Genomic DNA, 17,021 nt, shown 5'->3' on the forward strand with positions numbered 1-17,021 from the left:
GTATCATAATGAAAACATCATGTTTTTTACACTGTTAACTAGAAGAATCCTAAATTGTGCTTGACATTTTACATGTAGCTGGTCTTAAGGATTATCTGTCTTGGGTTCTACTGTCTTTCAGATTTTCTCTTTCTTCTAGATATTTATGTTGTGGCATATTTGAAACACTGAGGTACCATGGGTTACATGGAAAGCACTCCGTGACATAGTGTGGAGGAAACAGATTACTCGTTGCTTCTTCTGGTGATGTTTTACCAGCTTAGGGACTGACTGAACATGGGGGCTGAAGGAAATGGAGGCAACCAAGATGTGGTCTATGTGGGTCTTAACAAGCATCTGGAATGTCAGAGAGGAGAAGGTCATGAGCAACCCAGCTGGAGATGTAAGGAAGGAATAGCAAGAAAGGAACCACTCAGAGGACATAGCAGGTCAGAGATATGAATCTGAAGTCCATCAGGCTATAGGATAGGCAGTAGGGTGGGACAGGAGGAGACTGGTATTAACTACCACAAGTGTGCAGAAGAGCAGGCCAAGGTCTGATCAAGGGGACCCCAGAATGGAAGGCATGGAGAAAAGAGAAACTTCAAGAAAGAGACCAAAAAGTGGTCAGAAACACAGGAAGAGAAGTGCTTCAGAAGCCAAGAAGGGAGCATGTGGAGGGTTAAAGTAGTCGAGAGTGCCAATGCCACAGGACATTCTAGAGGACAGGCAGGACATTCCCAATGGACAAGGATCCAGCCTCTACTGTCAACACTGAAAGGATTCAGGAAGCAGGCCCTCTGCTGTGTTTAAAGTCTCCAGCTCTCCCTCCTTCTTCTCCTCTTCCCCTTCCTCCTCCTTGTCCTCCTCCTCCCCCTCTGCCTCCTTCTTTCTTCTCCTCCCCCTTCTTCTTTCTCCCCCACCCTCCTCACCCTCTTCCTTCTCTTCCCCCTCCTCCTCTGTCTTTCTTCTCCCTCTCCTCCTCCCTTTTCTCCTCCTCTCCCTCCTTCTCCTTCTTTCTTCTCTCTCTCTTTCTCCTCCCACCCTCCCTCCTCCCCCCACCCCCACCGTGTCCAGACTTCTGCTAGGTTTATCTCTCTCCCAAGGCAGGAAACTATCCTTACATCTTCCTTTCTCTGTGACTTAGAGTAAAAACCTTATGATGGTATGCTTAGTCCTCTGGGTTTTGGCTCCTTGAAACCTACAAATCTTTTACCACAATCCCTGACTCTTCAAATGAAAATTTGCACTTCCAACTTTGGTTTCTGCTTTGCTCCTTCAAAACTCAAAGTTGTAGCCAGCCTCACCTAAAACAATGGGTGCTCCACCTTTAATAATAGGGAGACAGAGGGCAAGGGGAATCCTGGAAATGAGGACTACATGAGAGGAAATTTCAAACAGTATCTTCCTACACATGTAAAGAGCACTGTTGAAGTCCCATGTATGGACCCAGAGCCATTCTACCTCCATCTATGATTGTGGATCTATTAAATGTCCAGTTAAATGTCTTTATTCCCAAGAGTGTGCAGAGCCTGGCACTTTCTTCTTCCAAATCCACCTCCAAAGGAGAGGGAAGGATGTAGAGACTGAGTGTCAACTCCTCTTTCTAGAAGCTTGGCTATGGAAAGGAGGAGAGGGAGAGACTATGGAACAAATGAGAAGCCAGGAAATCAGAAGTATGGTTTTAGGGTAAGAAGACTTGGCCATGTTTTGGAGGCATAGGCAAAGGAGAGATTCAAGATGCCAGAGGGGTGAGAATCCCCCAAGCCAGGTTCCCAGTAGTGTGGAAGTGAGGAGATCCAAAGTCCAGAATTACTTTTGAAGAGAAAAAAAGTTTACAGAGGGGACAGATGGAGAAAGAATGCTTGGGGGAGTTCCCACCCAGTGAATTCTGAGATTCTGCTGGGAATGGGGACAGGACATTAGCTGGGGCAGTGGCCAAGGACATGTAGAATGAAACTACTGGGAGATGCTGAAGATGCATCCCAGCCCTATCAGGAGCTTGGTGACAGCTACAAAGAAGGCAGATGGTGACCTGGATCAGGCTCAGGGAATGAGTGCTCTGGGAAGTCACATAGGTAAAAGTTAGTGGTGCTGGCCAGGGTAGGAAAGGCCCAGAATTCAGAAGACCTAGAATGAGTCTTGCCACTAACTCACAGAGTAACTTTTGGCAAGTTAATTCCCTTCTTAGGGCCTCAGTTTTCTTAGCTCTGCAATGAGAGGAATGGACTAGATGGTCTCAGAGCGCTGTTTAGCCATAAGATGTTGTGTATCTATGTCTGTAAATCCAAGTCAGTGGAAACAATATGGAGCAGGAAGACTCTTAGAGGGGTCTTCAACCCCCAAGGCCCTGAGGAAGGGCTTCTTTGGGAAGAGATCCCTGTGGGTAGAGCATGAAAATTCTTTATTAGTCAGGATTCTTTCATTCATGAGAAAGAAATCCAATGCAAACAGCTTATAGGAAGGAAGGTGGGAGGGAGGGAGAGAGAGAGAGAATTATAGGCTCACGAAGCTAAAATGTCCATATCACGAGGCATCAGTTATGGTTAGATCAAGGAATGCAAATATCAGGATACAATCTCCCTCTTGCTTTACTCTTCATCTTCTAGACCAACTTTTTTCCATTAGTAGCATCATTCTCAGAAGACTCTCAATGAAGTAATCATAGGCAAATTTTGGCTTATAGACAGCAGCCTAACAACCTCAACAGGAAGGGCCTTCTCCTTTTTAATATGGTTAGCAAAATTCCCAAGGCAGACTTTCATTGGGCTGGCCGGAGTTACAGTCCCATCTCTGAGCAATCATCCCCAAAGCATGAGGTGATTTAATTCATCAGGTCAGTCACCTTCCTACCTCTAGAATCAGAGGTAAGATCATTTCAACTCAAGACATATGGACTAAGAATGGAAGGAGAATGGACCCCAGAGGAAAACTGAGGCACTGTTACTTAAAAGAGCAATGAATTCTAGGAAAACAAAAATAACATATGTTCCTAAGAGAGGGTGATGAGGGATGCCTAGGTGGCTCAGTCAGTTAAGCGTCTGTAGTTAAGTGTCTGCCTTCAGCTCAGGTCATGTCCCCAGGGTCCTGGGTTTGAGTCCCGCATCAGGCTCCTTGCTCAAATACATAAAAACAGAGGGTGTTGAGCTGGTAGCTCTGGCAAAGAGTAAGATGAAGCCCAGAGTGTGATCTGTCCCTCCTTCCTTTGGCTGCAGTGTGTGGGGTCCCCAAGTTCTCCCGGAAGCTGATAGCCAGGATCTTCAATGGACGCCCAGTCCAGAAAGGCAGCACTCCCTGGATTGCCATGCTGTCACATCCAAATGAGCAACCCTTCTGTGGCGGCTCCCTTCTAGGTAAGAAGACGTGGAAAGTGTGGGGGACCCAGGATTAGGGGGCAGGGTGAAAGTGAAAGAACCCAACCCTCTTCCTGGAGACTGACCAATATTTCTGGATTAGGAATCACTAGTCCACACTCACAGTGAGACCCAGAAAGACAGTGTCATGGAAAGAGCCCTTAAGTGGAGCTAGGAGATATGTATTCCTATTCTAGCTTGCTTCTTCAGTCAACAAACACCTATGAAGTCCTGGTGAGTCTCAGGCACTGGGAAGGACTAAGTCAAGGAGTCAGACCCTCAAACACTGATTACAATGCACTCAGATGAAGCTCAAAGTCAAGTTGTGCCATGGCTCTCAGACTAGGGAGAACCAGGAAATTCACCCTGGAGAAGCCAGGGAAGGTAGATTTACAAAGGCCCTGAAGGCCATACTTAGGAATTTAGATCTATCCTGAAGGCTGCTGCAGATTTACAAGGATGTTCTCTCCAGGGGCAATATGGATTGAAAGGAGAGTAAATCCTAAAGCCAGGATTTCAGTGAGGTGGCTGTGGCAACCATGGGGAGAGAAGTCATTAGCCTCAGAGTAAGAACAGGAGACAAGAAATGGCAATAAGACAGATTCAAAAGCATTAGGAAATAGGATCGTCAGGATTTTGCTATGGAGTGAATATGGGTGGGAGTGGGAGCAAGGGTAGGAAAGAGATGGCTGATGGCTCTTCCTGCCATAGTTTGGTTTGATGATAAAAGGTCCATTCCAATTCTGACATAGGAAAAACTGATAGCAACCTAGAGTCCCTGGCCAGTTCCTGGTCTGATCTCACCACAGAGGAAGAAGGCCCAGATGGATCCACATCTACCTAGACAGCCGCCAGACTCAGGCTCACCTTTCAGTCACTCACCTCCCCAACAGTGGAGTCAGGTGAGGACAGCTCCACGATAGATCAGTGTTTCTCCAACTTTAATGTGAATAGGAATTACCTGCGGGTCTTATTAAAATCCCCAGATTTTACTGTTGAATGCAGATTCTATTTCAATAGATCTAGGTCCACCTGAGAGTCTGCATCTCTAAGAAGTTCCCAGATGAGGCTGGTGCTGTTGGTCCAGGGGCCACAAGGCCTGAGTTTGGCCAGTAAGCCCAGGGTCTTCTGTGGACTCACCTTGGGGTGTCTGGTGCTCACCAAGCCCATGGGTTTAAGGCAGCCCTAAAACCCAGTTTAAGATGTTCAGTCTTGGCCTCTTGATTAGAATAGGCAGATAAAATCACAGATTTAACTCCTCATCTTCAGATTAGGGTTATACGAGTGTCTGATTTATGGCTCTGAAACCCAATAGAAAAGAGTTCTGAAGTGGTCTGAAGCAATGGTGGAGGCCGGGCAGGATGGGGCAGTGCACAGTATATGCATATACAATTCTGTTCTCAGGCACCAGCTGGATCGTGACTGCAGCTCATTGCCTCCACCAGTCACTCGATCCAGATTACCTAGCCCTACAAGACTCAGACCTGCTCAGACCTTCTGACTTCAAAATCATCATGGGTGAGTGAGGGACAGGCTAACTCCTGAAGCCAACAGTGGTTCTGGGCATAAGGTGTGTCCATTCACTTACTTATCAGGGCAGGATACCTGGAGTGAAGAATAAGCTAGAATTGGAGTCCAGGGACCCGAGTCCAAGCCCAAGGCTATGATTTTCAGGTGGCAAGACCACGAGCAAGTCACTGAAGTCGAGGCCTCCATTTTTATAATAGTGAAGTAAAGAGGCCAGTCTAGATCATTTTAAAGATGCTTTAGGCCTCTAGGAATCCATGGTTTCTAGGAAGTCATAACCCAGACAATCCAAGCTTAACTTCTCTTTCTTAGCTGATTCAGTTTGGTTCAACACGTATTTGCCTACAGACACTATTCCAGGATGTAAGAACATAATATAATTAAGACCTAGTCCCTACCCTCCCTCAAGGAACTTACAACCTAATAAAGGAATAAAATATGAGCACAGAGAACTCTAGTATAAGATAGGAAGCAGTAAGTCCTATAGGAGAGGAAGAGAGAAGTCACCATGGGAATTCACAAGAAAAAGACTTGTAACTGATGAATCTAACTGGAGAATTAGGGAGGCTTCCCGGAGGAGGGAACACGTGACCCAGGCACTGAGGTTGATGATATGGTTTGAACATGTGGCAGTAAGCATCAGAATAAGTGTTCTAAGGCAATGGGATCAGCTCAAGAAGACAGACAGAAGTGGGAGCCCATGTGAATACTTGGGGAAGGGCAGGTAGGGTGGGACGCCTGGGAATGAGGGGCAGCAAAAGGGTTAAGGCTGAAAACAGTCCAGCTGGTACAAGAGGGGACTGAGAACATGCGTCGTGTGCCTTCTCTTGCTCAGGCAAGCACTGGAGGCGCCAGTCGGATGAGAACGAGCAGCATCTCGGGGTCAAACGCATCTTCCTCCATCCCCTGTACAACCCCAGCACATTCGAGAATGACGTGGCTTTGGTGGAGCTGCTGGAGAGCCCAGTGCTGAGTGACTTTGTGATGCCCATCTGTCTGCCAGAGGGCCCCCCGGAGGAAGGTACTCTGCCCCACCCCTGACCCCACCCCTGCAGAGTAGCAGTTGCCTCCGCAGGCAGGTCCCCAGCATGGTGAGGCTCTGAGGGATCCCTCGGCAGCCTCCCCTTGAAACAGCTAAGTCAGAAGTAGATCCAAGGCAGCACGTAGCACACAGGCAGGCTTGATCAGTTCTTGAAGGACTGGATCGTCATGGTCCAGAAGAGAAAACCGAAACCACACAAGTCATTGCAAGAGGGAGAATTTAATCCAAGGCATTGGAGGACTAGGGCGGTAAGGGGGATGCTATCGTAATGCAGGTAGTACCAGCAGGAAAAAACCACCCCTCCTCAGGCTGCAGAACAAAGGGGAGAGGATGGAGTCCCAGAATCTAGAAGCTTGGAAAAGGGACTCAGAAGCCCATGGCGAGGCCCGGTGCTGATGTACTGGGGGAATAGCAGGGACCAGGTCCCGGGGCTAGGGCAGTGCAGACAGGAACCACAAGCCTTCCGGGAAGCGCCCCCTATTTTGGGGGTCACCTCCCTCTTTGACAAAGCAGAACTGTCACTCCAGAGTCTCATCTGCAGCATCCACCTAACAGAGTAAAGAGTAAGTCTGGAGCTGAGGGACGATAGCTTGATCACCTCTACAGGTTCAAAACGCTGTCCTAGCAGTTCCCAATCGGGTAACCTCGAGGAAGGGTCCGAACCTCAAGCCCCTTATCCCTGTGCTGAGGATAACACCCCATAGGGTGGCTGTGATACTGAAGTGAAATAATACACTCAAACATATTGGCTTCCTCTTCATCTTGTTCTAAATTCAGTGCTGCTGTGTCATAGCCAAGCGACAAAAACCGGCTGAATAGAACTGAGCCAACAAGAAAGGCACAGGTATGAGTCTGATTTATCCAATGCCATGTGCCTACCATGTACCAGTGGCTCTACTTTCATTAATGTATTTACTACTTATAAAAACCTTGGGGGGGGGGTAGGGAGTGTAGTCCCATTTTCCAGATGAGAAGACTGAGTCCTAGCACTGTGAAGTGACTTACCCAAGACACAGCTTGGAAAAAGCATAGCTGGGGCTGGAAGCCAGGTTGTCCCACATAACCGCCCCCCATGCTCTACTCCTTTTCAAATGAAGAAATGATTGTTCTGTCAGCGCTCAACGCTTTTCCACCTGTCCCAACATCTGTCAACTTCACAGACTTCTAGGACATCAGAGTTGGGAGAGGTTTCAGAGAATCCCAAGACCAGCCTCTTCCTTTTTTTATGTTTTATGGATGCGGAAGCTGGGGCTCAGCAGGGGAGGGGAGGGTGGGGGCTTGCCAAAGGCAGTGCAGCACAATGTGGACTAGGCTGAACTCTTACATTGCTCACAAGCATTGATTGAGCACCTACTACATGCTAGTGCTACAGTAGGCATGGGGATACAGCTGTGAACAGGTAGCTGAGATGACCGCCTCTGTGGAGCCTAGGTTCTGTGCTGGCTGGGAATGGGAAGGAATGAACAACCAATCAACTAGCTAATGACTCCTAGAAATCAAAGTCCAAACCTTTGTTTCAGGTAAGCTCCAGACCAGCAGTCCTCCTCCCCACCACATTCCCTTTCTCTGATGGGACAAATTCAGCCCTTCCTTCACAGGCAGAGAATGATGGGGCTGTAAGAGGCAGCTGTCTGAAAACCCCACAGACAGCCACTCCTCTCTCACCGTGTCTTCTTTCCTCCAGGGGACGTGGTCATCGTCAGTGGCTGGGGAAAGCAGTTCTTGCAAAGGTTCCCACAGACCCTGATGGAGGTGAAGTTCAATTTATGTCCTATAGAGAGTGATGTCTCTGCCCCTCATTGGACCCTCCTGCTCCTTGTTGCCCCTCAGGGATTCAGAGTCTTGGGCAAGGGGTGGGTGAGAGAGAGACACCAGGGGCCCACCTCCAAAGTTCACCGGGACTTTGAATCCTGACGACCTTGGTCTGTTTGTTCTACATAGAGCTCTAATCTCTAAATATTGTTCAATGTTTCTGTAGCATATTAAAAGCTCAGGTAATGGAAATTCTTCCAGAAAACAGCGGGCTTAGACACCCCAAAAGATGACCTCTCGGTATACCATAAGGATTCACATACCAGAGTAACCAAGAATGAGCTAAAGATTGGCCTCTTGAGAGCTGCAGTCCTTGAATAATGAACTTGATGGCTGCATTTAGAAGTTCACATTTATATCATTTCATAAAAGAATAGTGCCCTGGAAGAGAGAGCTCTGGCTCCAAGTACTGGCTCCTACCAACTTGCTGGGTGATCCGAAACAAGTCATTTGCCTCTCTAGACCATTAATAGTATCTCAAACTGCAAAGTTAGGGGCAATGCTAGATGTCCCCCCAAGACCTGCCTGATTCTGACATGACTGGGTTTTATAACTGCCACAGCTAATTTCTGCATCCTTCAACATAGGATATTGTAACATAGTTTAAATTTTCGGATTTGCAACAACCACTCATCCCTTCTTTCATTAATTCCCAGGCATTTACTTGATGCCTCCCATGTACCAGACATTGTGCTAGCTACTAGGAATGCTGAGGGGGCAGAGGAGTGGGAGAGAACACATCCGGTCCCCAGCTTCCTTGTGCTGATAGTCAAGCGAGAGGGACAAAAAGTAGTCATCGACATGATAAATGTGATGAGGAAGGAGTGTGGGAAGCTCCAGCATGTATAACGGGAAATCCAACCTCGCCTTTGGGGTCCATAAGTGCTTCCCAAAGGAAGTAACTCTTGAACAATGCTTGAACGGTGAGTAGAGGTGAGTCAGGCACTTGGTGGTTCGCTGAGGATATGGGCTTATGACCACCCTGCCCTGACATTCTCTCTCCACCTCTCTGGGAAGGCTGTGGTCCAGGAGAGACCTAAATGGTGAGGGTCAACAGGAGCTATAATCTTGGGGCATGTGAACCACGCTGTTCTCGGTTTGGGTAAATGAGACTCATGTGTTTCCTCATGTTGTCACAGACTTCTGCTCCAATATCTACCCCAAAGCCCCAAGGGCAATACTAATCACAGTACTTTACTTTTATGTATCAGTTTATTGCTTCAGGTAAAAATATATATATATCATACTGTAGTGGGGGAGAAAGTACGTAAATACCTGCTGTAAGGTGAGCGGCAGTAACCCCCATGGTACTGAACATTTATACAGTGCTTGTAGTTTACAAAGCATCTGCTCATTCATCTCCTCTGTACCATTCCATGTGATGAGTATGTCAAATATGGTGACTTCCATTCTTCAGATAAGGAAGTCGTCTCAGAGGTCTCACAGGCCAGGATTGCACTCTGTGTCTCAGGTTCCACATCCAATAATTATAGGGGTGGGGGGAAAGTAGATTGACCATAGGTTTTGTATACATTTTCATATTCGGAATAATGAATGCGCTAGGCAAATATTATTTCCATTCTACAAATGAGAAAACCGAGTCCCAGAGAGGGCAAAAGACCTGCTCAAGGTCACACAGGAAGTTCATGACTGAGACAGTAGCAGAACATGGATCTCCTGACTCTTTAGTGTTCCTTTACTTGCACCAGAGGGTAGTTTCTGGGACCAGGTCTAAGGCAGACCCAGGCTCATTCTGGAAGGGGACAGGGAGGAGCCAGCTCTAGAGCAGGAGGGACTCCTCAGCCAAGGGGTAGGGACCAACCATGGCCTTCTGTTCCAGATCGAAATCCCGATTGTGGACCACCGTACATGTCAAGAGGCCTATGCCCCTCTGAAGAAGAAAGTGACCAGGGACATGATCTGTGCTGGGGAGAAGGAAGGTAAGTCAAGAGAAGGCGTACAACAGGGCACCACCAGCCATGGAAGAGGGGTGACTGTATGGAGGAGTCCGAGGACAGGAAAGAGTATGGTCAAAAGAGGAAGAAATCCACGGGGGATTCCACTGTGTCAGAGAAAGGAGCGCCAAAAAATTCCCGCCATTCTCTTCTCCAAGCCCAAGTTTTCCCCTAGGAAAGAAGAGTCCCGAACCAGCCCTCACTTTCTGAAATCTCTGAGCTCTGAAGGGGCGGGACAGAACCGCTCCAGCCCAGGTTTGAGTCACATGGTCTATTGCGCCCCCTCGCGTCCAATTTTCTGAACTACAAGTCAGATGTAGGGAAAAGGAGGCTCCTTTGGATATGGGGCTAGGTAGGGGAGCCCTTTAACATGCATCTCCTTTTCATCTAGGGGGAAAGGACGCCTGTGCAGGTGACTCTGGAGGCCCCATGGTGACTCTGGATAAGGAGAGAGGACAGTGGTATCTGGTGGGAACAGTGTCCTGGGGCGACGACTGTGGAAAGAAGGACCGCTACGGAGTATATTCCTACATCTACCACAATAAGGACTGGATCCAGAGAGTCACCAGGATGATGAATTGAATTCCGTTCCTCATCCCTGACACCACCTGTCCGTGGTCAGTCAGCAGCACAGGATAATTCTCTGATACAGGATGCCCCTCCCCCTCACCTCCCCCTCACCCCCTCAGCCCACCCTTTAGGGGCTCCTAAAGGGGGCATCTCAGCCTGCTTTCCACACTTTCTAAAGGCTGAGTAGCTGAGTGATCAGAACACAAGGCTGAATCCAGACACTATCGCTCACCAGCATTGCATCACTGGGCAGGTGACTTTATCTCTGAATCCGTTATTTCTTCGATATTATGGAAATGGCATACCTTACCTACCTCATAAGTGTCTGATGAGGATAAAATTAATTAATAATTACATAGCACTTAGCACAGTGCAGACATAACCTAAGTGCTCAGTAAACACGACTTAGCAAGAGGTCATTGTGCTTACCAGGTAGATGAAGCTCTCTTACAAATCCCACTGGCTCTTTAGGGCTGATCAGTATGCACATTTCCCCTCAACCTTGACCATCTCCTTCATCTGCCCGCAGATGTTTCTTTGCTACTATGCACTTTTATCAGTCCCGATCCCTGCCCCCCATAAAAAGGCGAAAGAGACAAGATTCTTAGTCCTAGAGCATGTCCAATAGCCATGCATTTATGAATGTGAGCTGGACACCAAGCCATGAGAGTGCCTGAGAGAAGCAGGATGGGGATGAGGGAGCGACCAAGAGCAGTGGACTGGGAAATCAGATGCCAGGTTCTAGAACTAGCTCAGCCCCCAGCTCTTGTGTGACTCTATGGAAGCCCCTTCTCCTCGTCTGAAAGGACATTCCCAGCTTTGACAGCCTAGGATCTAATGAAGACATTTTTCCTTGATAAGATGACTTAAAGCCGAAATAACAAAAGGCAAAAATTAACTTATGGTTCAATAGGGTTTTGATGCAGACCCAATACTGCATCTGCTATAATGCCCTCCCCACCCCCACCCCATCTGCCATGTGCCCGTTCCCAAGAACATAGCCCAGCAAAGTGCTAGTCAAGGGAACCTCCTTATTCCTAGGCACATCTGTTCATTCCCTTCCTGGGAACCTGAGCTGCACAAGGTCAGCCCTGCTGCGCTAGACGCAGGCCCTTGCACTCTTCCTCCTTATGTCCACAACAGACCCCAAGAAGCCATTCCACTGGTTCCTCACCTCTGTCCCTCACGATGCATGCCCTGGCCTTGCAAGGTTATAAGTGTTTACCAGGCAGAATGCCTCTCCCCTCAAGAGCCACCTCCTCTCTCAGGAATCTTCCAGAGACCTCATCCCTTCCAGAGCTCTGAGATTTAAGCCCTTCAAGGAATCAAAAGCTCCAAGTTCCTGTCTTCTGTTCTATCAAAATTGATCTTCATGGGCGATTTCAATTCTTAGCGGCACTGCAGTTGGTAGAGTCATTCAGGATCTCTTGCTGGAAGAAGATAATGAGGGGTGAGAACTCATGGACACTAAGCCCTAGGCTGAATGCTCAGGGACAGCAATTCACAGGCTGCTTCTGGTTCCATGAGCAAGTCATTCTACCTCTTGGTGCCCTGCTGTCTGCACTGTAGAGGGAAGATGACAATGGGTACCCAACTTCATCAGATACATGTCAAGCAAGATGGAGCTTTGTCTCAGACACCAAAGAATCACAATGCAAAGTTTTAGAGTTGTTCTAAGACATTCCAAAACCCCTTCCTGTCCCATTTCACAGCACTGCCTGGGTGTTCCCATGGGCTAGGCTATGCTGACTGCTATGGAGAACACCAAAATGTAGGAGCTCCTACAGGAAAGACTGACACATGTGCAGGTGATTACCATGAAAAGAATGAGCCCTGCTAAATGCTATCCTTGGGAGCAGCAAAAGATTGGCCACGCTGGTATGGAGGCATTGGGACAGGGACTTCAGGAAGGCATCCGAGAGGAGATGATGTTAGCTCTGACCCTTGAGACCATTTCCACAGGCAAGAGAGAGGGAGGCCTTCCAGGTGGAAGGAGCACACAAGTAAACATCCACTCGGACTTTCCTGAGATTACGCTAGCTGCTCTCACAAAAATGACATTTACTGGGCCATTGTTCTGATTCGGGGGTCAGAACCAACGTCTGAAATAGCCTTTCTCCTAAAGGTCAGGCAACTGTGGGACTTGAATAGCCTGAAGATTTATATACAAATCCAGACTTCTGGTTGGACCCAGGTCCTTTTGTTATTTCCCCCATGTACAATTTTATCCTTATTCTGAGGAAATGTCTAAATGGGCTGTGGAGCTTCAGCTTACCTTTGATCAGGAAGCATTTATTAGCTACATCAGCCCCTGCACTGCTGTGAAGGTTCAAGAAACCCAAACTTCTCACAGAGCCATAGAAGCAGAGGCTTGGAATGTCTATTAGGACCATCTTCTCTAGAGATGGGAAACTCCTTACCTCCAAATGCAGCCATTCCAACTTCAAAATGTGCTGCCTCTTAGACAGCAAAAATCCACCTCCCTAAAATATAGCTTGTGTATCAAGCTGTGATTCCGTCCATGAATGCTGTTGGTAGCACTAATGATCATGCCAATTTCATTAGCAACGGAAGCTCTTGTTCTTATGAGTAACTACACATGTGTTCCAATAAACATCTGCATTGAGCCAAAGCATTCCGTTTGGCTTCTATATTTTTCATGCACTGATGATTCTGGTAAGTTGTGTTTTCACTTATCAACAATTCTCTGCATCTGATTAGTATCACTGTACCATGAAGAGAGATGAGAGGAAGGTTGTACTGTCAATACTGTAGCATGTCAGGTTGGGGGGGGTCAGTTCTGATTAAATACCTTGTCCTGTTGTTCCTATCAATTACCAAATATACCAGGATGCTAATCTTTCAGTGTCCAAATTCCATTTCTCCTCCACACCCAGAATAGAAAACAAAACAAATCAAAACAAAATGTTTGGTTTTTTTTTTTTGATCATATGTTTAATTGTTTGGTTCAGAAAATATGGTACTATGTCTATGGTGTCCTGTTCTGGAGTGTAGTATGTACTTTTCTTTTACTATGAATTAATCTTGTCCCCTGACGGTAGGAATCAAAGAATCACCACCAACAAGTGGCCCTTCAAGCAAAGGTAGGTAAGATCAGGGAAGGGAAATCTACACCAATCATGTGACAGAGATGATAGCCAATCTAGGTCTAGAACAGGCCTTGAAATCAAGAGACTTAGGTTCTAGTGCAGAGTAGGTTGACCCTGTTGTTCACTTAATTTCTCTGTCTATTAGCTGGCAGAAAAATCTTTGCCCTACATCTGTCTGAGATTTGTAGAAACAGATGAATTAGCAGACAAAAAAGAACTTTGGAAACTAAATGTAGCTCAAATATAAAAAATTCTATGAGAAATAATCACTAACACTTCTGAACATTTATTGTCTGAGACCACACTAAACTCTGATATAATTCTCTAATCTCTCCTTACAGAGTACTATTATTCTTGCCATTTAAGGGTGAGAAAATTGAACACAGTGAGGTTAAAAATGTGGCCTAACCAAAAAACAGCAACATCCCAGTAGCAACAAGCACAACTTGTGTTCAGATTTTGGTTTTTAACACCATTCTCCAATAAAAGGAACATTAAAGAAATGACTGATTCTAGGAGTAGGGTGGAAAATATACAAGATGAGCCTGCAATGTCTTGTTCCAGAAAGTAAGGTAGTCACACACCGTGATGGGGGTATGCCAAAGGGACACAAGGAGCCAACTGAAAGAGCTCCGATGGCCAACGCCAATTTGAGCACAACAAAAGAAAACAGTATTGGATTATTAACCCAAAGTATAAAATGAATATTCTTGAGTACATACTTATATGAGTAAGTTATTGAATAAATAAGTAAATGGGGAATAATAGATATATCTCCCATGGAGAATGCTAAATGATTTATGTAAATAATTTGCTCTAAAGGAGATGGAGCATGACTCTCCCTCCCTTAAGGGTGGGCTTCGAATGGTGACTTTCTTCCAAAGTATATGGTATGGAAATTGGGGGGTGGGTGACAGAATAACTTTAGAGTGGAGAAACCTAACAAAAACACTATCCCAGCCAGGTGGTCACAGTTAGTATCAACAGTGATAAGTCATGTTGTAGTATGTGACCTTGATATGCAATACTGGAGATAGCACTAACTCTGTGTTCCTCCTCCCTTCATATTGTAACCTTAGCCTAATCACGAGAAACCATCAGAAAAATCCCATTTGAGGAATAGTCTACAAAATACTTGACCAATACTCCTCAGAATTGTTAAGGTCACCAAAGCTAAGGAAAGTGGGAGAAGCTGTCCCACAAGAGAAACCTATAATGGGCTGAATTGTATCCTTGAGAAAGATGTTAAGTTCCCATCCTCAGGACCTCCAAATGTGACCTTATTTGGAAATAGGGTCCTTGCAGATATAACTAGTTAAGACAAGGTCATACTGGATTATGGTGGGCCGTTCACCCAATATGACGGGTGACCTTCTAGAAGAGCACCTGAGAAACAGAGACACAGGCTCAGGAAGGAGAACACCTTGTGAGGACAGAGGCAGGTGGAAGCCCTACAACTAAGCCAAGGAAGGCCAAGTGTTGCCAGCAACCTCACACACTGGGAATAGTCCAGGAAGGATCCCCCCTGCCCACCCCGCCCACCCAGCCCTCCGCCCCTGCCAGGTTTCAGAGGGAGCATGGCCCTGCCAGTGCTTTGAGTTCAGACCTCAAGCTTCCAGAACCATGAAAGACTAGATTTCTGTTGTTTTGAGCCATCCAGCTTGGGATGCTTTGTCATGGCAGCTCTAGGGAACTAAAATGGAGCCTAAGGAGACTTGACAACTAAATGGGACATGGGATCCTAGATGGCACTCTAGAACAGAGAAGGGATCTTAAGTGAAAATGAAAGCAATCTAAATAAAGATGGACTTCTGTTAAGAAGAATGTATTGACAGGACACCTGGGTGGCTCAGTCAGTTGAGTGTCTGCCTTTGGCAGAGGTCATGATCTCAGGGTCCGGGGATTGAGCCCCACATAGGGCTCCTTGCTTAGAGGGGAGCCTGGTTCTCCTTCTGCCCTTCCCCCTGTGTGTGTTCTTCCTCTCTCTTTGTCAAATAAATAAATAAAATCTTAAGAAGAAGTAGAAGAATGCTTTGACACTGGTTTATTAATTATGACAATTGAACCACACTAATGTAAGATGTTAATAATAGGGGAAACTGGGGAAAGCTTTATGAGAACTTTCTGTACCATCTTTACAAATTTTCTGTGAATATAAAACTATTTGAAAATTAAAAGTTTATATTTTAAAAATGTGACCCAAGTTCTCTGTCAGGAGATGGGGACACTGATTTGAAACCAGTTCTCTTGGACTCTGGGGTCCCAGCTCTTACTCCACTGGTTTGACACCAGTGGTTCTCAAAGGAGGCTGCATGCAGGAGGCACCAGAAATACCAGAGTCTGGGTCCCCCTCCCCCAGAGATTCAGGTGGAACCAGTGTGAAGTAAGTCCTGAGCATTGACAGGTGGGATTAGTAGTTACCCAGGTAAATCTAATGTGCATCCAGTTTGAGAATCACACTTCTAGGTGATCCTGCCCATATGTGACCTCTGCAGTATTTTGGGAGCCTCTATTTTCCCAGCTTGGATCTTTGACTTAGGCCACACAGCTGGTGGGAAGCAGAGGTGAGGTAGGCACCCTGCTCCTCTAGCACACAATCCAGAACTTTCTGTGACTCTTGGCCACAAAAGCATCACTACGACGTTTCTGCATGAGTGTTTTCTTGGATAATCTTTTTTACTTTGCAATCGTAAACTGAAGAAGGGGGAAATATTCTAGGCATGGGGAAACAGCATATGCAAAAACAAGGATATGAAAGAGCAGTGGGTGTTTGGGGAAAACTGAGTGACTTGTGTCCCTGGAGAGCCAGATAAATTGGGAGAAAAGAGAACATCAGGAAGATCTGAAGTGCAGGCCTTAGATGCTCACTTGGTTTTGGTAATGGGGAGACAATTGAGTTTTTTGAACCAAGGAGAGACGTGATCACTTGACCTTTCAAATGACCCCTCAACACAGAAAAGAAACTGCGGGAAAAGACAGTGAAGGTAAGGGAGTCAACATGCCTTCCAGACATCAGGCAAGAAACCCGCTGGCCCTGAAAGAGGGCAAGCCTGTGGGGAGGGCAGGAATCTGCTTTTCAGTGACCTGGGAATCTAGGGCTGAGCCTCAAGGAGACACTGTTAAGAGACTCCTAGCTTCTGTTAACACTTTGAGGTGAATTAGCAGATAAGCAGAGAGGAAACAGGGCACAGTCCCAAACCCAAGGGTGGTAATGGTTTTCCAGGCCCCTGATCTTTCTGTGAGCTGCAGGCATCTGTGCTTATCTCCAGAAAGGAAACCCCGGAGTTCCCTGAATTTGAGGGAAGGACACAAACATGGTTGCAAAGGGCTTCTGCAACCATCTCCAGCATCTGGTATATGTTGGCTTTTTTTTTTTTTTTTTTTTTTTTTGACAAAGTTAAGAAAAATTTGGATGCAGAAACCCAGGCTCAATTCCCAGCAATGTGCTTCTGATGACAGGAAAAAGAGCCCAGACCCTTTCCACACCTAAGCAGATCACAAAGACTCCAAAGGAGTCCCCTCTGAGGAATGGGCTATTAGGACAAGACAGTTTTATGACAAGGGAAGGTATGTCAAGCCCGGATGGTACCCAGGGGAAGCATGGTGAATGAACAGATCGGCGTGGGTGGGGAAACATAACCCCACCAACATCTGCCAGTCCCAGGGGAAGTCT

The 17,021-nt window shown here is 46.6% G+C and overlaps 1 protein-coding gene across 1 annotated transcript in view; it reads left to right on the plus strand.

Annotated features, from left to right (window-relative positions):
• The window catches only part of LOC111147948 (mannan binding lectin serine peptidase 1), a 62,435-nt gene extending 52,185 nt beyond the window's left edge, over window positions 1-10,250 (plus strand). The window contains exons 11-16 of the mRNA XM_022504232.1: window positions 3,195-3,332; window positions 4,737-4,850; window positions 5,695-5,880; window positions 7,586-7,653; window positions 9,554-9,653; window positions 10,060-10,250. Of these exons, the coding sequence (XP_022359940.1) occupies window positions 3,195-3,332; window positions 4,737-4,850; window positions 5,695-5,880; window positions 7,586-7,653; window positions 9,554-9,653; window positions 10,060-10,250 (797 nt within the window). The remainder of the gene's footprint in view (window positions 1-3,194; window positions 3,333-4,736; window positions 4,851-5,694; window positions 5,881-7,585; window positions 7,654-9,553; window positions 9,654-10,059) is intronic.
• The last annotated feature ends 6,771 nt before the right edge of the window (window positions 10,251-17,021 follow it).

This window comes from Enhydra lutris, unplaced genomic scaffold, assembly GCF_002288905.1.
Source record: "Enhydra lutris kenyoni isolate GAN:26980312 unplaced genomic scaffold, ASM228890v2 scaffoldscaffold2, whole genome shotgun sequence".
In the NCBI taxonomy this organism is placed as follows: Eukaryota; Metazoa; Chordata; class Mammalia; order Carnivora; family Mustelidae; genus Enhydra; species Enhydra lutris.